Source organism: Lepidochelys olivacea, assembly GCF_965140295.1.
Source record: "Lepidochelys olivacea isolate rLepOli2 genome assembly, chromosome: 11".
NCBI lineage: Eukaryota > Metazoa > Chordata > Testudines > Cheloniidae > Lepidochelys > Lepidochelys olivacea.
In genome coordinates, this window is record NC_140421.1 from 39,178,748 (window position 1) to 39,204,281 (window position 25,534).

Genomic DNA, 25,534 nt, shown 5'->3' on the forward strand with positions numbered 1-25,534 from the left:
TTTTGGAAATCCTTTAATTTTATTTGCTCTATAGCTACAGTTTTACAGCCACATCATGAGTTGCATGTGAACATTGTGCAGTGCAGACTGGGGGTCTGATTGGGTGCCACACCTTTGGACTAGTTTACTTTTTGGGGCCCAAGAAATATTCAGGGAGGTCCCAGCCACCCTCCCTACACCAGAGGCCCAGGATTCCCCACCCCAGAGGAAAATCCTCATTAGTTTCTAAGTTTACTGCCACTTTGATGGACAGGTACCAAATAGCTGCAGTATGGCCAAGAAAGCCTGCTTTAATACGTTTGGTTAAGATTCTTGCATTCCCAATGTTTCTGTGCTACTAGTGAGATTCTGCATTCACTTCTTTTTATCCATTTTGTCACACACCAAAAAGCATTCCTCATTTCTGAAGGATTTTATGCTGTATCTGCAATAACATTTCCAAATTTTCGTTTGATAAATGTTGTGTGTCCTCCCCAATCCCTGCTGAGGAGGTGGTAGTATCATTTTATGGTCAAGCTGCCATAGTCCCAGTTGGTTGCAAGCTATAACTTGGTAATAATGTAAAATTTAACTTTATCACTTTTTTAGACCTTTGCAACCAGCCAAGTCATTGATAAACTCAGGATTACGTCTCTAATCTCCTGATTCCCAGTGCCTTATTCAGTCAAGCCTATAAAGAAATTTCAATGGAGAATAAATGTCTTAAGGTTACAAAATATTTAATATTACATGATAAAGTTAAATGTTTATATGAAAATATATATTCATGATTGTCTCTTCTATATTAATTTGTTTCAAATATATTCTTTTTTAGATACTCCATCCATGCATCTTTTGATGACAGCTCCATGGAATTCCATTCAAAGTGAGGAATCTGTAAGACAGAGTTTGCACGGTAACTTACTGTTAACATTTCTTCTTGTTAGACACAGTGTCATAGTAGATACACATATGCAATGCGTGGCACCTTTTATTTAAGACCCATGCTCTCCATTTTAAGATATGGAAGATTGTTATAGGAGATAAAATATGGAAGATTGAAGATCATTATATGGGCTATGCTTCATTTTTAATATTAGGAATTTCTTAATGCTAAATGTATTTGCCTGGTAACAGTCAGCTTGCTTTCATATAATAATAGTAGAGATGAAGGACCAGATGCTCAGGTGGAGTAAGTTGGCATAGCTCCATCATCATGTCATTTCCTGTCCGAATGTCAAAATACTTCTAATTAAGGACTAAATCCTCCACTGTATAAACTGGCAATTTACACCAGCTGAGGATCTGACCCTTAAATTTTAAAAACTGCCTCAGACAGAAAATGACATGATAAAAATTGGGTAACATATAGTGTCAGAAGAATACCAGAGGGAGAAAATTAAGGGTATTCAAGCTGTCTGAAGAACAAAACTGTAAGTCACATGGACTGGATTCTGTTTCAAATTACAGTAGATGAAGCAAGAGTTAGAGTGGAACCTGCTTATAGTGAAGCTTTGCTTCTAGGGTATGTCGACACTAATTTGGAGGAATAATAACCCTAGATCTCTAATCCTCCACTGGGGCAGCTCCACCTCTTGTAGCAACAGTGGAAGCAGTAGCTTAGGCAGGGCATGTGTTTTTATCACTGTGTCTGGGCTACACACCACAGTGGTAAGCGTCCATGCCTTGTCTATCCCACAACTTCCACTGCTGGAGCTGCACTAGTGGAGAATTAGGCGGGCCTAGTGTAGAAAGCCCCCACTTGAACTGAAGTGGAGCAGAATTTCCAAATTGATTCAGTGTATTTCAATGGACTTTCACTCCTTTTAAATGGAGCTTCTCTCCACTTAGAGGTGGTTCCAGTCTGGCATTCCTTTTAGAAGGCAGCAGTCATCTACCAAGGAGTGCTGCGTTCCAAAGAGAGTAGCACATCCCTCACTTCCTCTGTTTGAGCAGCAGAGGCAAAGCAGCCACTATGCTATAGTGGAGGAAGGGTATACAAGATCATTTGCCTTGTTTTGCTGCAGCTGGTCCGAGTGAACAGGAACTAGACAACACACTTTCCATAGCTATTTCCTCCTGGTAGGGAAAAATACTGTCTTTCCCCAACAACGTTACAGAGCCTAGAGAATCCCCTGCAAATACAAGAGAGCATTCTGCCACATATGCCCTCTCCTGTTAAAGAGAAACTGTATAAAGTTTTTGAAGGGGAGAGCTTAGAGGATTCTATTGTAAACACCAGTCCAAATATAAGATATTGATATAACAGATTGTGTGCACCATACCTGAACCACCTGGTACCCCAAAATTTCCAGGTGTCTCTTTTTCATTGCAGTGTCTCCTTTGAGGTGATATGAATTTTTGCAAAAAGCTTTAGAATCCAGAAACTCCACAGCAATTCTGCTAACAAACAAAATAGTTACTTTCAAATATTAGTAGGATGTCTAGTAATGTTCCCCCTATTCAATTATAATAGTTGTAGTCAGACTACCATTAGAATAACTTGAAAACTAAGGTTTAAAAATTTAAAGAAAATTAAACTCATTCTTTAAGTCAAGACTAAATTTTCTTCATATTTATCTAGACAAATATGAACGCTAGATGGTTCCCAAAAGCTTTTCCCTTTTACACCTCTGGTAGTTGCAAAACAGGAAAACAGCCAAACCAGCGTTTTCAAGGTCGACACTTTTGTTGCATCTCCCTACATAATTTTTGTGCATTTAATTACTGATTTGTATAAGCAATACCTGATTTGCACATACAGAATAGTAAAAATATCCCTGAAAGGAAAGCTGTCGGCACAAACACTGTTAAAGACAAAGTTCAAAGAGGAAGCCTTAAGTATAGGCATGAAGGACTTAAAAAGGCAGCCAACTTGAAACCAGTCTGCCTTTGGAAAGGCAGCCAACACAGCACAGGTGTAATATCAACTGCTCAAGCTCAGGAGCAAATGTGTTGCTACATTTAGAATAAAATACTACTGATGGAAAAGCCCTTCTAGCTTATCAGCTTTGCCATTATCAAACCACGTAGACGTACAAGATGCCAGGTGTGTTCACCCAATGGGAGCACATGCACATTTTTTGGAAGCGACTTCTAATTAGAGTGTGCTGTTGCCATTGAAAAGTCAGTGTTTATTAACAGTTATCACGTGTCTGTTTCTCAACAAGACCAGCACAAGGCAAAGGTTTAGCATCTCAGATACTGCTGTGGTGACTGTTGACTGACTTTTTAGAGCCAAATACTTTTTTTTGTCCTTTACATCTGAGAATGCTAAAGCTCATCTACAATTCTTAACCCTCCACAGCCTGGCGCTGTCCTCTGGGTGAGTTGTAGCTGCATTTTACAGGGGGGATGCTGAGGCACTGAGGATAAGGCCCTCATCCTTTTAGGTTCTCCACACCTGCAACTTCACTAGGTTCAACAGCAGTTGCACGAGGTCTGCAAAGAAATAGCCTTTGAGAAGTCAGGGCTGTATGGCTAAATTTCTGCATCACAGCCATTCAGTGCACCTACAAATGGCCAAAGAGACTTTGATTTCTTACTTTCCAAATAAGAGGGGTAAAAAAAAAAAAGAGTTGGGGACATACTGATATCAGGTGTTCACAAGGAACAGTTGTCTCTCCTGCCTCACACTCAATACCACTTCTAATCACAGGAGGTGTGATGTGTGTATTAAAAAGAGACGCCACAGCCAGCATGAAGGGTAAGAAAAAGCCTGAATATACAAACTTGGTTCATCTACTTAGCAAAATCTAATGTATAGAAAACCATGTACTAACCTCTGTGCTCCCGGTGGTAGCCCCTTCTTCCCCAGGAGCTGGATGTCTGGTCCCCACTGCACTAAGTCAGCCAAAACTATACTCTGATCCATATAGGGAAGAGGCTTTTTGTTTTTATCCAGAATGCATTCAAAATCTAAGAAAATGCAATAACCCAGTACACTAATCAATATAGGAGGAAAATGGATCTGATTTACTATCTAGAACATTTATTTTAAGAAAAACTAAGTTACCGTTATCACTGGAGTTAACAAATATTATTTGTATTATATAGGGCAAAGTCAGTTGTGGGGCCTTTTTTCAGACCCACTTTGTATCCAGTTTCCAAAATAGCAACATTCTGCTGGATGGCTTATTATACTTAGACATTTGGGGCACAATTTTCAGATATTATATAGCAATGGAGTTAGGGAGAAGACTCAGGCCTATAATAACCCCTACAGGAATTAACTGTGGACTAGTGGATCCAAGGCTATTTCCACCAACCTGGTTAACCACCCACCTATTCCATAGTAGTAAGGCGTGAGAACAGATACTTTTGCATTCTGGCTTCCTCCCAAGATCTCCCCCAGCATTCTATGAATCTGCTGTTGTGCTGTATTTGTGCTGCCATTGCCTACAAAAGCAAAATGGACAAATTAGAGCATCAACATACAGGCCTGCAGGCTTGAAATAAAAATAGTGTCACAGTAAACTGCAATCGTTACACTAGATATCCCAAAACAGACTGTGGGATGAAAGCATTTCTGCAGAACACTAAGGTTGGTGGTGTTCTACTTTTGTAAGCTAACCTTTCACAACCTACATGCAGCTCCACTACCTTTGAGGAGAAGAGTGGCAGCCAGGTGCATAAATGGCACATACCACAACAAGGTAAGGGGGAGGGCAAATTTTGCCCAAGCACACTGGAGTAAACCTTTACTTTGTACAGGTACTGCCACAGGATATTTTCACATCAATGCAGGACAGACAGGACATCCATTTTTAAGGTCTCATCTGACTTCTTTTTGTGCTAAGTATTACATTCAGTTATCAGCTTTTATAGTATGCTAATAAATAATCCCATTAAAATGCTACAAGAAATGTAGCACCCACCAAACTGTTGGTCCTCCATAACTAACAACAGTAATGGCGTTGCTGCTCCTAAAATACTGACCTTTACGTTGCATCTGCTGACAATAGCGCTCATGAAACCAAGGGATCTGAAACTCAGGGCATTCCAGACACACGGCTCTGTTCAATTCCATCAGGCGTAACCGGACCCTCCAATTTAAGGAATCTGGTAGGGCTGAATTTAAAAAGTCAGCTGGAACACAGGAAGTCTGGAGGGCATTCAAAATGGCTACTTAATTAATGGAGAAATTGCCTTTCAGCTAGCAGTGCATTAATGCACTTACGTTCAGAATCTTACACAGAATATGGAAACCCCTCAACTGGAATTTTTTCCTTCTCTTTTTATTCAACAATAAGGCATCAGAAAAATACAGCCATTCAAAACATCTCTTCTGAATTTCCTACCCATCAGCTCTTCACTAAATGGCAGGGGGCCAGCCCAGCAGCCTAGTTGTAGCAAAGTGTGTATGGGGGAACGGAATCAAAGTTTGGAACTAGCACTCACTCCTTTGGTTTCAGAGAGAGAAAGTCTGGGGGAAGTCTTCTATTGTGGACAAAACCTCCACACTATTTCCTGAGCAATACATGTGACAGTATTCTTGTAAGATTCCTGCAGTAATATAATTTATTTCAAAACAGAAACTGGGTCTGGGAAATGAATAACCACTCTGAAAATTTTATGTGAACTCTAATACGAGGACAAACTAACTGCAAACAAAGCCTAAACAAAATGCTTGATGATGCTCAGATTCCCACTATGTCTTTTAAAACCAATACACTGATTTCCCCACTCCTTTCCACCAAGGATTCCAACCATCACCTGAATCAAGTTGTATTTGGAAAAGTGTTTTCCAGGAAGACTCAATTATTTAGAAGTAATTCAATTTCTATATTAGCATACTTATCTACCACACCATTTTGTACCACATCCTACATAATTAATTTAGTTAAATCAGACAAAAGTAAGCAAAATAATTTAATTTGCAATGTTTATAACTGGTTACAATCTAGGTGTTAGTCTAAAAGGCAAAGAACTTTTTGAAGAACAAACTTTATAAAAGTCAGTCTTTCCTTACGTAACACAGATACTTTAACTAGGTGTTGTGAAACAACAATCATTCTTTGCAGGATAGGGCCTAACTTTAGATAAGATGCAACAAGTGTGTGTAGCAAATCAACAGAGAGGATGGGGGAAGGAGCACAAGGGTAAAAATAGAAATAGATAGCTACACAGACTAACTATGGTACAATTTAGCAGGTTGATTAAAATATAAAACATCTCCCCAAACCATTGCATTCTTAGTAGTATCAAACTCACTCTGTTACAGGAAGAGCCTGTTTGCTAGTTGGCAGATTTGCCAGCTGGTTGAGCAGATGAGATTAAGACTTAAAATGAAAATATACTTGAAATTCAAGAGAAAATATTTGAAAAGACACTCCTCCTTTACTGACTAGCCAAGACAGGAGTTCATGTTTTCCCTACCTCAACCAACAACATCATGACAGAAAAGAGCAGAAAACAGCACTTCCTGTCCTGCTCATGTAATAAGATTTTGCAGAGGAAATAGAAATTTAGGATTTAGTATATAAAAAGCTTGATCCTGAGAGGTGCTAAGCGCCCTTGCATAGAATGAGCTCAGCACATCTCAAAGCCGGCCTTAAGTAAAAGGAAAAAGAGACTGTAGTTACTGGAGTTTCAATGTAACAGTATTTTTTTTTTTTAAATCTACAATCTACTTGGTTACTGATTTGGGATCATTTACAATGTAAAAGGTATTTCATAAAGCTTTACAGTCTTTATAAAAAGCATAATAAAAAACTAAGGGATAAATACCTACTTTCAAGCTGGGCATCCAGTTTGGCTAGGAAATCAACATTAAATATTGCGTTTATCAGGGCTGGAGGAAAATATTCAGCAACAGCCAAGGAGTAACCAAGCAGCACCAAGAGGTGAGGCTCAAAACAACCTTTAAAAACCAAAACATATATTTATATGGATGTATTACATACATGTGTAAAAAGTCTAATGAAAATTGTCTAATGAGCTCTATTCTTCCATCCATTAACATGCCTGACTCCCATTACTATTGATTGGAGTTAAATACACACACACGGACTTGCACATGCCCATTGCTTCTCCAGTTTGCCCAGTGAGGGCTGTAAAACTCTAACACAGTAAATTTCAGTTTGTGTAGTAAAATATATTGTTCCTAGTAGCGAGGCTTGTCACACCAGCCAAGTGGAACTGTGCCTCTCCTACTCCACAAAAGCCTGGCCTAATTATGGCATATTCTCTGCAGAAAGAAACTGACTAGTCTTAGAAGAGATAATAGCAAGGTACTACATTACATGGCAATCTTTCATACAACTCTCAATCTATTCTATCAGCCAAGAAATCTGTCTTTATTCATCTTTTCCTGCTTCACTATCTTCTGGTAATCAACATCAAGATCTTTCCTCTCCCCCAAATAATTAAGGGACTGATTCCAGTCCCTTTAGGAAAGGCCACAGTAATTATTTTTACAGGATTTTCCATTTATCCACATGAATATCAGCTAATTTAAATTCTCACTTTCTTTGTACAACAATTCAAGATATATTCTTAGTCCCATAGCAAGAGCGATTTCTGAAGGCTGAAATAAGGCTGTGAACTTTCATGGAAACACACAATGAATTCTGCAGAACATTACTTAGAAAAAAGAAAAGAAAATTAATCCATATGTTTCAATAGCCATCCAATTCCCATTTTTCTCAAGTGTACCTAAATTTGTGCCCTGGAAAAACAGTAACTGACACAATTACCTACCATCACTTACCTACCGTTACCTACCTACACATTACTTACCTAAGTGAGAGCTAAAATGTTGGATGCAAGTCTCAAAGAACTCTTCACTTTGAGGAGGATCATAATTCATAATAGTGAAGGGGAGGAGAATAGCATATGTTCCAGAAGGATGGATCTGGATAAGAAATTTTAAAATAACCATTTGAAGAGTGAAAAAGAATCAATTTCAACACAGCCTGATGTTGCATTGTAACGAAGAGGTTTGTAACTAATTCAGAAGCAGAAGACCTAGAGTACATGGACTACTTTTAAATTCCAATGATTTCCTTTGCTCCTCAGATTTTACAGCATACAAATATTTTAAAATATACAAAACAGATGAATAATATTTGGAAGTATTGAAATTAAAGTCTCTGCGTCAGGGCAAAAGTAGGAGCAGATAGCTATAGCAATATAAACATTATTCTCTTCTTTCCAAAATCAGAGACATGCCCAGCTTCATTGTCTAAAATCTTCTAGCTTCATCTTAGTACCACAAGACCAGTAAAAATACATTAGGTTTAAGACTGTCAGAGTCTCCCCAGGAGATACTGTATTGACAACTCAGTTGAAAAGGAGACTAACTCATCTGTCCTCTTAGAAAGGACAATCCTTTTTCAGGAAAATTTTCATTCTGGGAGTAAAACCTCCTCTATTTCACACCTGAAGTAGAGTAAAACCTCTAGAACTGCCAATTAACAGGTTTGAAATCGGTAGGTCTCCTGTGTCTTTTATCCCATTCCCACCATTATGTTAATCTGATTCTTTCCAGCCATTACTGAATAATTTACAAAGCCATTCGAAGAGGAGAAATAACACTCACTGCACTGTAATAAAAATATTATAGGAAAAAGGCAACACATATGATCATACCATCAGAAGCCAAACTTCTAAAAATGAACATATCTCATCTGACATACTAAAATTATAGTTAACACCTGAAGTATCATCAATACCTTGCTTATATGTTGAACTGCCACAGAAGCTATTCTATCAAGTAATGGAGTAGAGCGGTAGTTTGTTTTGACGAAAAAAGATGAAAATTCTAGTACATTCATCCATGTAATCTGGTCCATCAAGCGCTGACAAGTATTCATTGTTTCTTCAACAAGTATTTCTTCAAACCATTCTCCAGATATATATCTAAGTTCTTCCAGCAACAGATCCATGTCACTGGCTTTTTGAAGCCTCTGATGCCCGCAGTTACTTAATTTTTGCAGAAGCTTCGCACCTGGTCCAGAAGTGCTTTGCTGATGTGACTGATCATGACGAACCCATCTGACAAGAGCTGTAGCAAAGGCATTCAAATCACTTAAGTTGCACTGAGGCAAAATTGCATCAACTCTGTTAATCACTACTTCATCCACTTGAGAAGAAGGAAGCATGGACAGAACACGAGTTAGCATAGAAATGTCACTGGGTATAACATTAACTTGTAAATAGCTGGAAGAAAGGGGAAAGAAAAACCATCAGTACTGACAAATATAATTTATGGATAAAAATAGCATATAAATTATGTAAATATAAATTCTATTTGAAAAATAAAGCATTAACCACATTAGCCATCTACATTTCAGAAGCTTGCAATAATGACAACAACAATGTGGTAAAAGCTCAAAGCATTGACTACTGTCTTATTTATTGTGAGACCAACATTTTCCTGCCACTTTACTCACTAATATCTGTCACCAAAACTACCGCTATAGAATCACCTGAACCAGAGCAGGTGAAAACAGAGGCATGAAAGCCTAAGAAGCAGAGAACAGGAAGCACTATTTAAATGCAAGCAGATTATGAAACGTGAAAAGAAAAGAAGCTCTCAGGCTGATCAATTGGAGGTCAATAGAGCCATCTCCTTGGTGTGGAAATAGTGGAAGCCACATTGCAGAGGATCTAAGACGAAGCTGAGGCAATGGGACTAAGCTACATGCTGAAGGAAGGAGAGAGGTATAGTGTTAATTGGAGAAAATGAAGTCATCAGATAAATTTTCTTTTCTTGGCATGTGAAATTTAAACCATCCTCTAAGAAATTCAGATGAGCCGGGATGCCTGTTTTTAGGGTTGGTCTATCTTGATACTAGTAGAAGAATTCTGTCCAAATAGCTGCATAGACCAAGAGGGTGGAAGACTTCATAAAGCGCCTAACCATATTACGTAACAGAAATATCTCAGATTTGCCACTCAGATATAAAACTGCCAGGCTCAAATAGTCTTGCCTGAGATGCAAGAGCAGGCCCTTAGAGAGGAGATCGTGCCTACTTGAAGAGACAGAGAAGAGAACTTTCCAACACCTGCACTACGTCTGAGTATCACAGCCTTCTTTATCAGTCTGGGATGATGACGAGGATAGTCCCTTTCTCCTCTATCATCTTCTGAATCACTCTTCCTAGTAGTGGAAGAGGGAGGAAGGCACAGAGAAGCTAATTCAGTCAATGAGGCTCTAAGGGTTGCTGATAAAACTTAGATGTCCCTTCTAAGGGCAGCTTTTATTTTCCTGTCTGTTGGGTCCTCTGGGGGAAAAAGCCCCCTTGTCAGGAATTAACACATCCTTTGCCAGGGATACCCCTACTGTATCAACATTGCAGGAGAAGGAAGAGAAATCTTTTGGATTATGAGAAATGAAATTAACCTTTTCCCGGCCTTTCCAAGAGGAACCTTGGACAGTGTGTTAGGGACGTAGAGACACCCTTATCCCCAACAAGCCATTCAGACTGAGCTCCTTCCCCCCACAGGAAGGTCAATGGGGGGAAGCCATTGCGGGAGAGCTCCTTTTCTGTGGCTCCTAAAAGGGTCTCCTTGTCAATGGAGCAATAGTCCCCCAACATGAACTATTCAGAGTCATTAAACCCCCTTAGCTTTGTTTGGGTTAACTATGGCACAGCAACTTGGCCACGCGCATGAGGTTCCCCAATTAAAGAAGAATACCCTAATTTGTGCTCCTTTCTCTTTCATTTGGGCTGACACCGGAGTCCCTACTTCTCAAAAATGGATTATTTTTAGGCATTTCTCCAGGCAGAAATGCCCCTTTCATCATCTCTTCCCACAAACACTAATAAAATCAAAGTAACAGCTATCAACGATCTTGCTGGAATGCCACCTATTCTAGAGTTCCAGTGTAAGAAGACTCCTTGCCCATTCTTATATTCAATGGAGATCATATTTATTACATAGATCAATACTATGTCTAGAGTCTAAACCACATTCACTTCCCATCCTAAAGTTCATGTGCTTTTTTAGACTTGAATTCCTACAACAGTTTAATTGTTAGTAAAACATTAAGATCTAACAAGTTGTATACAATTGTGAAGTAACAATTGTTTAATGTAATAATCAAGTTATATTTACAAAAAGAATACGCACCCAACTACCAATCTTCTTAATTTGGTGTAAAGCTCTGCATTTTGGCAATGCAGGAGCACCAAAGCTTGTGTTATTTTTGCCAACTCTACTGGCTTGTACTTATCCAAGTACTTATGTAGAAGAGAAGCAATTCTGAAACCAATGAGAAAGATAAGGATCAATTCCTTCATTATAATTTTGTGGAAAAACATCACAGAGGAACTTCTTACATCATGAACAAGACATCTCTTAGGCAACACCTAAGATCGTACAATTTGTTGCGCGTGGGTGAACTGCAGCATCCACATGAAGCCCAATTGACTTCGATGGAGCTCTGTACAGATGCAGCAGTCCATCTGTGCATACTGAATTGTAGGATCGGAGCCTCAGAGACTGGCAACTAATCAGTGTTAGTCCTGTATTATCTCTATAATGTAAGGTCTGACGCGGTCAGACCTCTGGCCTTGCTCTGAGGCGCCTCTCCATTGTTTAATCTTACGAAGATTTGTTTAGGCCAAATGGTTTCAACTATCACTATGAAGTACTAAGACCGCCTCCTACTGCTCTAACAAGGAAAATATGTGCTGACCTTTTACTTTGTCAGTTAAATTTAGAGAATAAGAATCAGTGGACCAGATACTTGAATGGCATAAGCTGGAATAGCTTCATCAACTTCAGTGAAACTATACTAGTTTACACTAAGAGAGGATCTGGCTTGGTTGGATACATGAACTAATAATTCAAAATAGAGTCTGATAAACTGGAGAAAAAAATTCAGCAGAAAACCAGATCAGCTAGTCAAATGTGCAGGATCAGTGTGTTTGTTACAGAACACTTAACAAAACATCAGAATATACCAAAATATTCCTCCTGATCTGGGTTTCTTAACCCAGATGGACAGGCCTGGGATCAGACCACAGCCTTTTCTCAGGCACTCTCCTCCTCACAGTTCCTGGAACAGCTGCTGTTACAGATCCTCCCTGCAGCACCTAGATGAGCCTGAGTTCCTATCAGCTCCTTTTTTGCACCAGACAGGGCAGGGCCAATGCAGCTTGTCATATGTATGTATTATGAATTGAGTGTCTGTATTGTACAACAGATCAGAGAGCCTGAGAGATATCACATATTCATAAACTAGCTCAGGATGTTATTGTCAATTTGGTGAGACCACATGTATTTCAAAGAAATATCCTGAACTAACTGAATCACTTTGGGTCCAGCTGTGACAACATAACTAAGAAACACAAGCATAGCATATATACACTGCAATATATCCTGGCTTTATCAGCTTCCACTTCCAACCCTCCTCAAATTTGAGCACAATTCTGCCTCATATGTGAGGATGCCTGAGTATTTTTCTGTAGGAAGTGAAAACTGCTTACAACGAGAATTCAATATAATGTTGTATTATTATTAGAAAAATTTACTTTTTAATCAGATGTGAATTTCTACATTCCATTTCTTCCATCGTTTCCACTACTACTAATGCTTGGTGACAGTTAAATTCTTCCACCATTAGTAGCGCAGTTGCAATTAACCTGAAAAGTAAGAGAAAAGATGCATTTTGCTAGTTTCCAACAATTCTCCTGTGTAATAGAGGAGAATACAGTAATCACATTTGTCTGAAGAAGGAGGGAAAAGAGATTTGTACTGTGGGAACTATAGTAGAAAATAATGGAAACAAACTCCTTCAAAATAAAGACCCTCATTTTTTTATTTCCTCCCTCAGCACAGTTGGGTAAAAAAAGCATAAACAACTGGGTAAAAGATGAAAGAGTACATGGTGGGCACATGATTTGAAATCATTCTAGAAGCCAGCAAATGGTCTACTTCTGTAAGAAGAAGAAAAAAAAAATTTAAAAGGAGGCTAAGAGTGAGTCACTGTTAACCAGTATGCTACGCTCTTTATAATGGGATCTAGCACTGACTTAAACTGGTTTTAGAGGACATAAGAGTGTTAAATTATTCAAAATCAGTCTGCCAATGAATTTCCAAACTTAATTTTTTTGCACAATCTGGTCAAATAGAGAACCACTTTGTTGGCACCAGTTTGGCCCAGAAACTCTCTATCATAGACCAACAAGTCTACATGAGCACAGCTAACCACTGTCATTTGCAGGACAGTTGCTGCAAGGGGGCACAACCCCACACACCAAAATCTCAACTTTCATTTGAAGTCTAGCTTATGACAGCAAAGAAAGTTTGAAAATCTGACCAAATGTAATAGTTTGCCTGAGTTTGCAGACGGCTTGAAACAATGCTTCACAGAGTCCCCCGCTGCCTCCTCCGCCCCCCCCGGGACTGTATGTAGCATGAGAAGAGCAGACAGAACCAGTCCCTGCGCCCAGTTACAACCCAGCAGCTGGGATAAGTACTGGAAGGTCTCCTGCTGTAACCTCTGCTTCTCCAGCACAGAATGGGGAGTAGGTACTCCAGGCTGCTGTGATTCTCGTGTAAAGAGAAGACACACATTTTGCTGTCCCAATTTCTTAGGCCTTGCCACTTCCATTCCAAGTGGAGGGCAGGACCACAGCCTTAGTAATGAAGCTATGGGGACGGGGCTGTGTAGCAGTGTTGCCCTTCCACCTTCCAGACAACAGCTTTTGGGACAAACTGTTACAATATTGAATCACAACGTAACAACAAATTTGCAATCTAAATTAAGCCAACTAGAAAAAAATTGCTTCTCTGCTCATGGATAACACAGAGTAGCAGGCCAGACAAGGATCCATTTTAATAGCATACTGAGCATGGGGAAAACTCAAGATTTGTATAGCTTTAAACATTTAAAGTCTTAGTTTCAGTAATCCTATTAGGTACTAGTTTGTGTGAGGGAGCACGTGTGTACACACACACTAGGCATAAATAAGATGTAAATAGGGCTAAACTTACCGTTCTCGTACTTCTGGTCCTGCCATAGGCCCTAGAGCAGCAAATAATTTTGTGAAACTCATAGGATTGTTACAATCATCAATAGTTTCAGTTAGCTTCTGTTTAATGACTAATCGGAATTCAGTGTTGTTAAACTGTAATGACTGGTATAGTCCAAGGATAAGACTGATGTTCTCTAGATCAAGCTGACTGGGATTCTCAAGGAAAACCTTATTGCATTTTTCCAGCAATGGACGGTAAGTTAGTCTGACATTTCGAAGAAACTGCACCATCCTTCTGGCGTGGTTGAAATGGATGAAATTCACTGTTTCCAACAGAAGTTCAGCCTTTTGTATTAATCGTTCTCGAAAACTCTGTGAGATAACACCAGATATATTGATCATCAAAACCGACAGGACCCTAAAAACATTCAAGAAATTTTACACTTACACACTGAGCTTTAAAAAAACCTAACAACGTTTTTAGAAATAACTAACTAAATCAGAAAATGGACAAGGAAAAGGCTTTATGGAGAATGTTGCAGAAGTTCTCTTTTTGAAGGCTATTTAAAATCCAACCTGAAAAGTAGGGCTGAGCGAAAAAATATTTTCTCCATTAAAGCAAAATGAAGAAAAATTCTGTTTCTGCTGGGATTCATAAAAAAGTTGGGATTTTTCTGCTATAAGGAAACAGACCGTTTGCAGATGTAAACTGCTTGGGATGAACCTATGTCATGTCTGATGATAAAAACTGCAAAAGCTTGGGCTCAAAGAAAATTAAAATACACAAATCAGTTCTCAAGGGGGAGTTGAAAATTAAGAAAGAGACGTGGCCTTTCTCCTCTTCTCCATATCCTAGGTAGACCTTTGGTGAACTGACTACCCTCAAGGTCAGTAAGTCCAGAACACAAAAGCTGTCCAACATAAGGGATGTTTTGAAGATTAGTTACTTAAATTTTGTAAGTGCTCTGAAGAAGAAAAATGCGAAACAAATAGAGAGCATCATTATTACTATTCTCAGTGGCCATTAGTGTTCGATTTAGCTTCAACTCCATTTTTGAAAAACTACCATTCTCAGGGCAGGAGATATCATATCCCCTGCTGTTTACTTGAGTCTAAAACAGGGGTGGGCAATAATTTTCACAGGGGGGCAACTCCACGAATTTTGGTAAGTTGTCATGGGCTGCACATTTCTACTATATTAATGGAGGGGTTCAGAGTCTGGGAGGGAGTTTGGGTGCAGGAGGGAGCTCTGGGCTGGTGCAGAGTGTTGGGGTGCAGGAGAGGGTGAGGGATGTGGGCTCTGGGAGGGAGTTTGGTGCAGAAAGAAGCTTTGGGTTGGGGACTGGAGTGCAGGAGGGGGCGCAGGGTCTGGGAGGGAATTTGGGTGCAGGAGGGGGTTCTAACCTGGGGCAGGGGGTTAGGGTGCAGGTGGGGATGAAGGCTCTGGTTGGGAGGTGCTTACCACAGGCAACTCCCAGCTGGCAGCACAGCAGGGCTCAGGGAGGCTGCCTGCATGCCGTGGCCCCACACCACTTCCAGAAGTGGCTGCAGCTGGCTCGCAGAAATGTGTCAGCAGCAGCCAGTTCCACAAGCGACGTGAGGCCATGGCAGGCAGGCAGCCTACCTGAGTGCCCTGCTGCACTGTGGGACTTTTAGCAGCAGGGACTCAGAGATTGTGAGGGGGCAGAGGAGGCCGGACAGAAATGTTAGATAGGCTGGATCCGGCCCATATTTTGCCCACCTCTGGTCTAAAACCTCAGAAAAGGCAAGGTAAGACTCAGAATTAGGGTACAGTAATATCCCCTGCTTTTTCATTAGCACAGTATAAAACTACTCTTTTAAGCAAGCTGTGGACAGTAAAAGGATCAAATAAATTCTTGAACAAATTTTGCACATGTTTTCCCCAAAGAGACTCAGAAGATGACTTATCTAAATTTTCCCAGACTGGATTCATCCATGAAGACTGACCCTATGCCATTGTACAATTATTTGCCTCCTCCAAAATTTGAAGAGTTGATAAAAAGTCAAAGTATTGAATAAACAAGGCATAATAATTCTGTACATATTGCATCTAATATTATTCAGCTTCATTGAACCAGAATTACCTTGTGTCTTGTATAGAATCCAAGTTCACGTTCACAATATCAGCTATTTTGCCAGTTAGAGGGCTAGCGTATATCTGTTGTTCATTCAGACACATTGCAAACTTAGATAGAGTTGGCAGACTAAACCTGTTGATACATCAAACATAAGAAAACTGAACGGTAAACATTATTTTTCTTTCCATAAAAGCATGGAGGTAAAACAACTAATACAATAATTAAATTAGCAAGTAGACAGAAGTTTAAAATTAAGAAACAATCTCTCTGCCCCTTCCCTCCCCCCAAAATCAGACCAATATAAACTGCTTTCCTGATAGGTCATCCCCTAGTAACATTCATGCCTCAACCAAAATAAAACAGAAGTCCATAAGGAGAGAGTTCTGAACAGCTTAAAAACCTAAACCTTAAAAAATTTGATTTTCATTATCAAAATAAGACAATAAGAAGCGTGTGTACACAGTCTGGTAAAGTACAGAAGGAGTTCCTAGGTTTAGTAAGGCCACTGTAGTGGAGTGGTTAAGATTATTCTATCATGCAGTAAACTGCTGCCATGTTGAATAAATGTTGCTGAAGTGAATCTGAAAGTCACCTGGTGTGGGTATTAGTATGCAGTACTGGCTTTTCACTAGCCTGTCAGTGTGTCTTAGTTAGTAGGCTAGGACAGACTATTCTGTCCTGTTGGTGACAACAGAAGAGAGTGATGCCAACCCCTGCATTCACCCAGGGACAGAGGAACAAAAAATGCAATCTCAAAATAAACACAAATGCAAAGAAGGAAAAATACTAGGGTTCTATACTAAAAGTCTTTTCCAAAATTAAGATGGTGAGGAGGAGAGGGATATATCCACCATTAAAGAGCAGGACAAGAAGCATATCCCTGCTTTATTTATCAATACAAAACTGCATGTATGCCCTCTTTGAATTTCCTTTGTCGGTGGTGTATGTGTTCACACATCTAAATATAATCTTAAATCTGCATTTATTCATCTAGATACAACAGCCTCTATTGTTTAGTATCTAAGCACCTCCATTGGCCACCTGCAATTCAAAACTCCATCAATACTCAAAGCTTGATTATGTTAACAAAACAAAACCAGTTCAAAAGAGGAGACAATCCAAAAAGATAGTTGAGGTTTAAAATAATGATATAAAATACTTAGATAATGTCTAAAACTCTAGTAAGCACCGTGTGAGAGAACTTTTATAGACATTAACTCAAGCTGAACATGCTTGTAATTTACTTCTCTCTGGAGGTAGAATAGCATAATACTTGCCTTTCTAATCTTCTCCATGCTTCCATGACCAGCTCTTCTACCAGAGAATCATGGGCCTCAACAGTGAACCTTCATAATGATTAAAGACAAGACAAACCAGGCAGAGGTGCATAACTCTTAACATATGCTTTAAAAGAGCTACACAGACTCTAGTAAGAGAGTTATATTCAGTAATAATTTGCATTTCTATGGCACCTTCCAACCAAAGGTCTAATTGCACATTACAAATGTTAATGGATTAAGCATCATAACACCCCTGTGATGTAGATAAGTATTCCCATTTTACACATGGGGAAACTGAGGCACAGAGACATTAAGTGACTTGTCTAAAGTCTCACCGTCAGTATGGCAAAGCTAGGACAGGATAAAACCCAGATCTCTTTACTTTCAGCCTTGTGTTTTAATCACAAGGCTGGAAGGATATATTTATATAAAAGAAATTAAATAAAAGAAGCTTAGCCTAATACATTTCAAAATAATACAAAATAGTCAGGTTTGTTCATTTTTAAAACAAACACATGTTGCTCACTGGAAAAATTAAATTAGCAGTTATCTCCATTAAGGTTACCAAATGTAAAAGTATAGTTCAATGGACACTATCAACTTGAAAAAAACCCACATTTGTGACTGAGAATTTTGTACCTAGTACTGTTACATCTATGATTACTAAAATGAGAGAAGATAACAAAAATGTGGTTTTCCCTAACTGAAGACAAATTGAGGGAGGCCAGGCTACATTGTCCAGCGTAGATCCAAGAGTTATATTGATAGGATGGCCCTTGCAAGCATTGTGGATGGAAGACAATCAATGCCAAAGATGCCAAAGACTCATTACATGGACTGAATATTAACGGACCTTAAAGAGACCAATTTGCATGACAGCCAGGAGTACAGTCATGAGTTTTGGAAGAAGGCTATAAAAGTCAAGAAGAAGAAAAGTTGACAAAAAAGTTAACTTCTAAGCCAATATTATTTAACTGAACAATAAAATGTTTAAGATTATATTTACAAGCAATTTACAGGGTTCATTTAAAATTGGTTATATGAAATTTAATATTCTACTGCTTACCTCAATACATTGTACAGCGTATCCACCAAGAGATCATTATCCATAAATTCTATCTTGTTTTCAGCTAAAATGCGAAGAGTAAGAAACTGGGAATGATTTTTTACATAGTCAATATTCCTCAACAGTTGGGACTTCTCCTTTTGAAATTTCCATAGTAGACTAATTGCACTTCCAACGTGTTTTTCAGATAATTTGGCTTTGTTCTTTCCAACAAGATCAAAGACCTGATCTTCAGTTGTGCAGCTATTTAACTGGCTCAGCAACGTGTCACTACTCAGAGTTCGAAACTGGCAGCGTCTCAGTGCAAATGCGTAAATATTCCTCAAACAAAGCATTTTTGTCACCTCCACAAGCTACTTTTAAGATGTCCAGAAAGATGTTTTCCTCTTTCACTTTTCATAATAAACAGCTTCTATTAGCAAGAAGATGAGGCATTTTGAGACGCACAAACTTGTTTTTCTTGCATCTTTTATAGACACTGTGGGAAGAGGTATAAATGAATTCTAATGTATCTGTAATAGTACTGATTTAAGACAGTTAGGTAAGTTAATAATTAGGAGCTAAAAATTAAAACTATTTCTTTTTAAACATTTGAGTTAATTTCTCTTCTTAATACGTCAGACTTAAAGTGAGGCCCAAATTCTTCCTGTGAATGCTCCCCCCATACTGGACATCCAAAAACAGGATTTACCTTGTTTCCATCAACAGACTTCAGTGCTTTTCAGGTGCAGGTCTGACTTCACCAGCATAGCACGTACTGGGAATCACACCAAACCCAAGCCAGCAATACACAGCAGTCCTACAAAAGAAAGAAAACTCATACATTATTTTGAACAGTTCATACGTGGTAGTGAACTTATTCCAAAGGTACATGGGAGCACTTGCAATTTTCATTTTTGTAGTTCACCTTTAACTAAAAAAATAAAATAATAATAAAGCCCAAAAAACCCTCCAAAAGCCATCACATGCTTTTCTCAGTGTGGCACACATTCATGACATCATGGATGCTGGTGCACACATAAGGAAACAAATGGGGAGGAGGGATAACTCAGTGGTTTGAGCACTGGCCTGCTAAACCCAAGGTTGTGAGTTCAATCCTTGAGGGGGCCATTGAGGGATCTGGGGCAAAAATAGAGGGTTGGACTACATGACCTCCTGAGGTCCCTTCCAAACCTGGGATTCTACGAAACAAAGAAAATTAATCTGTCATGATTTATGTTCCATTTAAACACAAAATAAAGTATTCTGTACAAAAAGCGAACAAAAAAATAATTTAAAAAAATCAGAAGGGACAGGAATTTCCCTGCTATCAAGTTGTAGACCATTTTAAGTATTTTTTTATTACCTCAATTTCCTTTCTACTCCAGTTTTATCAAATACTTTTATCTCTTCTATCCATTCTGTACTGTACTGATCTCTATAAAACATTCATTCTGATCTACCTCTATATTATAAAGAGTTTTATGATTATTTTTATATAACCTTGTCCATAAAAAGTAACTCCAGTGTAGTTGAACTTTTCCTTCTAGAAGCAATGCAACACACTTACTCATTTCCTTGAGATGCAGGCCTTTTTATACCAGTTATGACCTCTTAACATAGGACTTTTATTACTGGAACTGAAATAAGCTAAAATGCAGACCAATACTCGATAAAGAGACATTGTAAACTGGAAATCTAGTAGTTTTCAACAAATAAGTTAAAAACATTCTAAGTACTACACTGGTCAATTTGACAATTTTTGTAATTTTACAAAATCACATTTTCCCATTTTTCAAAAAATGTTTCTCTCTCCCTTGTTTCTCTGTGTGGGAAAAAAAAACACAAAATCAGATACTCAAAAGGGGAAACTGATTTATTCTTCAGGAGAGACAGGTTTTCAGTAGAAAAGATGAGACTGAGTTTACACAGACCTGTTAAACTACATAAAGTAAACAATCTAAAGAAACAGAAAATTATTTTTTCTTTCATTCTGAGAAAATGAGAGCACAGATCAAAATTAGAACAACCCCATTATCTTGCTGGCCAACTAACACTGATGCAGATATTTTCCTAGCCTAATTTTACAACACAATTAAGAAAGCATCACACAAACACTTAAAAGGTGCATTGTCAGGTTAAAAATAATTTTTAAAACATTTCCTTATCTGTGTTACCTGCAATACATAACTGTAAACTAAGTATTTCCCTCAGTTCAGACAATAAGAAATTAGTTGGTTTCGGTAATAACTCCCACACTTCCTGACCCTTCATAGGATCAGGGTAGAGGCGAGTACAGGCTCTGCCTCATGTGCTAACAAGCTATGCTGCAAGACAGCGAGAAGGAAAGTAGGTCACTAGCCCCATGGAAGAGAGTTAAAGGAGATGATGACCTTCTCTGGAGATGTTTTGTGTACCACAGGATTTCCCCATGGAGCTCAGAACATCCATGCCCCCAGCTCCTCTGCAGACCCACAAATTCCTCCATCCCAAGGACTAGGGCTTGGGACCTCTGCCTGGTGGAGCTGCACAGTTTCCAATAAACTTTTTCCTTCCTGTAGGCTTTTAACTGAAGCAGATGATTTATCCCAAAGCTCTTAAAAATCCTAGAAGACAACATTAATTCCAATTGTTACTCTTTACAAAGAGAAGTGAAATAAAATAAGTACAGAGTAAAATTTATTTTGCCATAAGCTTTAAAAATATACTGGTCAAAACAAACACACAAAAACCTATTCAAAGAACAGGCTTATTACATAGTTTTCTATGTATTGTACAAAAGATTTACTGAAAGGACAAGAAACTCCTTTAAATTACCCCAGAACAGATTAAACAAACATATTGAGCATTTAAAGTTGGCTCATAAACCAATAAGAACCACAAAGTTCTCAGTTAAGGATGAACTTTATATGTCCTCCAATAACATACTAATAAGGCACATTCAAAAAACCATTTTTAGCAGTGCATTATTGTTTTGAGATCAGAGACATACAACAGGGTGGATTTCCCTCATCACCTAATTGTTTTACTTTTATTGAGTTGTGTCATAGCCAAGGCAGCATCAAGGTTGGTAAAATATGACCTAACTTTTTTTCCTTCTGTTTGCTAACTTCATGCAGTTTATTGCCATGTGCAATTCAATATGCTGGCAACAAGTATTCATACAGCACTTCTAAGATGTAAAGGTCCCATCTGGCCTTAAGAGCGATGAATCTATGTATAGGACTGTATGCCAAGTACTACAGGAGGAACAGTAATTAGCCCTATATTTGGGTGGCCTAACACTTCCCATTTTATGAATACTGTATATAATTTTAAGGTACTTCAACCTCTGCATGGTTTGCAACAGAATTTTAAAATCTGAAAGGGGGATAACTCCAAAAGTCAGAGAGAGGTCTTTTTGTCCCCATGAAAACACCTCCAGATTTAGCATTATACATCTTCGAAAACTGGCATGGGAGTATGATGACCCTCTCCCTGCCATGCCGATGCTCGTGGGGGCAGGCGGGTGCCCATGAGACCCCTGTGGGGCCTCCTCGGACCAGGGTACCCATGTGGGTGCATTCACCCCCCTCCAGCCAAGGGAGGGGAGTTTTACTCTGGTTCCCTCCTGAAATGTCTGCCAGCGCTTCAGTAACCCCCGGTTACCAGCTTCCACCCGGAACCTGAGGGACCCAGCCCCCTGGCAGCGCACAGCTGGAGGGAGGCGCAAAACCACGCGGCTGCGACCGGCCACTCACCGTGGCGCTCCCGGGCTCTTCGGAGCCACATGGCAAAAGATCATCGCCTCAGCCCCCAGGCTCACGCCTGCGGGGGGCTCACGCCTGGCAACCGCGCCTCGCTCTGCAGTCCTACTGCCAAGATGCGATGGGAACACACCGAGCTGCCACCCCAGCCGCCCCGGAAACCTGAGGACCAGCCTCGAGCAGTGCGGACTAGACGCCCAGCATGCAATGCTCGAGACGGGCCGCTCAGCCCGACTGGGAGCATTGAATGCTGGGATCAGTAGTCTCTCCTCCTGGAAATAAGGCGGATCATTAACCGATAGACTTTGTGTCCACTGGGTGCATTGCATGCTGGGAGAGTTGTAGTTCCCATGGACAACTTCTCTTTATTGGGGAAGAAAGTGGCTGCAATCCATTCAGTTTTATGCAAGTTACATGCAGTCCTTGTTAGGCTCCTGACAAACTACAAGCACTCTGGCTTCTTCAGCTGGTCAAACCCTGACATCTCCACAGCTCTATGATAAACTGCCAATTCTGTAGGACTCCTTCTACTGGGCAAACTTTGGGCAAGTTGAAAAGGAGGACTTGTGGCACCTTAGAGAACAAGTTCTATCTTCAGCTGAGCAGAGTTTAAATGCCCTATGACCCACCTCAGTGAAAGTCAGAGAACACAGAAGAAATAGACTTTCCAATAAAAAATGATCATGCCTTTTTTGTTTTTCTTTCCCCCAAATACTTTTCTATTCAGCATTTATCTTTGGACTTCGAGTTTATACTAAGAGCAAAATGTCCCTACAGTATGTTTAACTTGTACATATGTTGCAATCATGATGTACTAAGTCGTTATATCTGTTGTTTTACACACACACAAAAAGGCTTGTCCAGGAATTTAAATTTCCCTGCTTTTGGAGGGGCACATTGTGTGCCCCGCCGCAGCCCTGGGGCCAGAGGAGCTCACTCTCCTCAACCCAGCCCAAGGGCCGGTGGAGCTGTCAGCTCCTGCCATGACCCCAGGATGGGAGGAGCTCGCTCTTCCCGTTACAGCCCTGGGGCCAGAGTGGTTCTATACTCCTGCCAATTATTGGGGGGGCCTGTGGCCCCCCTTGCGCATGCCCCTGCACATACATTAAAATGACATTATTTAGGTTACAAAGACAAGCACTAAAAAGTTAGGAAATAATTAAGGTTTCAGAGTGGTAGCTATGTTAGTCTGTATCAGCAAAAACAATGAGGAGTCCTTGTGGCACCTTAGTGACTAACCAATTTATTTGGGCATAAGCTTTCATGGGCTAAAGCCCACTTACTTCATCAGATGCATGAAGTGAAAAATACAGTACGCAGTATATATATCACAGCACATGAAAAGATGGGAGTTGCCTTGCCAAGTGGAGGGGTCAATGCTAATGAGGCCAATTCAATTAAGGCGGAAGTGGCCTATTCTCAACAGTTGACAAGAAGGGGTGAATATCAGGAGAGGGAAAATTACTTTTGTAGTGCTAACGAGGCCAATGCAATCAAGGTGGACGTCACCCATTTCCAATCTTTGACAAGAAGGTGTGAGTATCAGCAGAGGGAAAACTACTTCAGGCCCCTTATGAATAGCATTATAATACAGTCTTTAATTATACTATCATATCATTTTCTTCTACCCCTCTCCCTCATTCAATGCACAGGAAGGATGGTGCTCACTTCAACAGAAGCTATTAAATATTTTGTCCAGCATCACCTATGGCTCTGTGGCACAGGCAGGGATACAAACCAGTTAAAGGCAACATCCAACTGCCTTAATCATGAGACAGTCCTTTCTCCTCCTGCAATCTGCTTAGGCCTAGCCCATCACAGATTTCTGCACAACATCCAGCTGGTCTACCTCCAAACAGTGCCCAGAGAATATCTATACATGCTTGTACTTTATACCATCCACTTCCTCACCCTTGTGTCCTGCTCCTGCCCTAACACCAAGTGGACATGCTGCCACGTGAGGAGGGTGAGGAGCTCTTGGGCTAGCCTGTATTCCACTCTGGTTTCAAAGCCTGCTGGGGATATTAGTTGACAGCTCCTCCAAGCACGTACCTCATGCAGTTCACAAACTTCCCCAAAAAGTTGTCCCTTTTGTGGTGAGAGGAAGACCCTGGTGCACATCTGTGTAGAGTGCATCAGGTTGCAACCTCTCTTCCGGCTCCTCCAGAATGTCTTACTGAGGTTCTGGCTACACTTTTCTCTGCACCTCCTGATCTACACACAACCCATCTGCACTTACACTAAGTTGCAAAACCTCCTTGGCAACCACTTCGTGGTGCTGGCCAAGATGGCCATCCATCACTCCAGGAGGAGGAAGCTGGACTGGGGGGGTACACTCCAACTATGGGGCTTATTTCCAGTCCCTTGCTTGCTTACATCTCTGTCTAGAGTTCCTCTGAATGGCATCCACTGACTCCTTGGATGCCTTTGAGGAGCAGTAGGTGCTGCTGTCTGGTGTTCTCTGCTTGGTTTCCCCCTCGGATTCCTCATTCTTAATTGCTTAATCTTGTTGTCCCAAGAACTCAACTGTAGCCTAGGCTTTGTGGTGCTTTCCACTTAGCTGAGGGGACAGGCCTAGACCCACCGGCCCCAGACTGGTACAAATAGTACAAAATCCTGCTCCAGATCCCGAGTAGGTCAATCCTGTGCACTGAATGAGGCAGAAGTCCTGCAGAAAAAATAATGTGTGTGCATATAATTGTTCCTTATTTTGTGCCCATCACATAGTATATCTGAGTGTCATCAGCCCTTTCTCCAGTTTAAATACTGGAGTCCAGGCCCAAGGTTCCTGCTGGAGGCTGCCCACATGTCCTTGTGAACAATATTCAGATAATGTATATACATGCTAATTTCTTAACTGACAGAAGGCCCAATCAGGCCCATATTTTATAATGCAATATATCCATACAGACTGGCATGAGGAGGGACACTGAAGTGTGTGCGTGTGCCCCTCTCCTTGCTCAGGACACAGAGGCTCTGGCATGGGGCATGGGGGCCGTGCCCTCTCCTTGCTTGGGGCATAGGTGCTCTGACATGGGCCAGGGCCCCTCTCTTTGCTTGAGGCACAAGGGCTCTGGCATAGGCTCCTCTCCTTGCTCAGAGGCTCTGGCAAGTGGGGAGCACTGCCCACTTAGGACATAGGGGCTGTAGGGGAGTGGGGAGGCTGAGTTCCTCTCCTCGCTGAAGAAACTGGGACTCTGGCAGCTGGGGGTCTTGTGTCCTCTGGGGGTACAGAGGCACTAGTGCAGGGGGGAGCTGAGGCCTCTCACCACCCAGGGCGCTAGTGGCTGGGGGTGCTATGCCCATATCCTAACTCAGGGCAGAGACTTGGGGGGAGGGGAGGGCTGAGGCCCTCTCCTTATTCTGGCCACAGGGCGCTGTGCCTGCACAGGTCAGTAGGTTTTCCAATAAGTCCAGGACTGTCCTGCAGTCTCCAGGAATTAAAGATGAATCT

The 25,534-nt window shown here is 40.5% G+C and overlaps 1 protein-coding gene across 2 annotated transcripts; it reads right to left on the minus strand.

Moving 5' to 3' along the window:
- Positions 1-702: 702 nt before the first annotated feature.
- On the minus strand, positions 703-22,291 carry FASTKD1 (FAST kinase domains 1). 2 transcript variants are annotated; one of them, XM_084643832.1, is made up of 16 exons: positions 22,075-22,291; positions 19,047-19,154; positions 18,356-18,833; positions 17,287-17,355; positions 16,016-16,141; positions 13,930-14,328; positions 12,465-12,575; positions 11,059-11,190; positions 8,655-9,141; positions 7,720-7,834; positions 6,713-6,841; positions 4,918-5,049; positions 4,264-4,377; positions 3,762-3,897; positions 2,265-2,379; positions 703-874 (listed from the first exon to the last, which is right to left on the minus strand). In XM_084643832.1, the coding sequence occupies exons 3-16, from the start codon at positions 18,688-18,690 to the stop codon at positions 785-787; spliced, it is 2,490 nt and encodes an 829-aa protein (XP_084499958.1). In that variant the 5' UTR covers positions 18,691-18,833; positions 19,047-19,154; positions 22,075-22,291; the 3' UTR covers positions 703-784. The 2 variants fall into 2 exon arrangements, with proteins under 2 accessions (XP_084499958.1, XP_084499959.1); XM_084643833.1 differs by lacking the exon at positions 22,075-22,291 and adding an exon at positions 20,728-20,899.
- Positions 22,292-25,534: the final 3,243 nt, after the last annotated feature.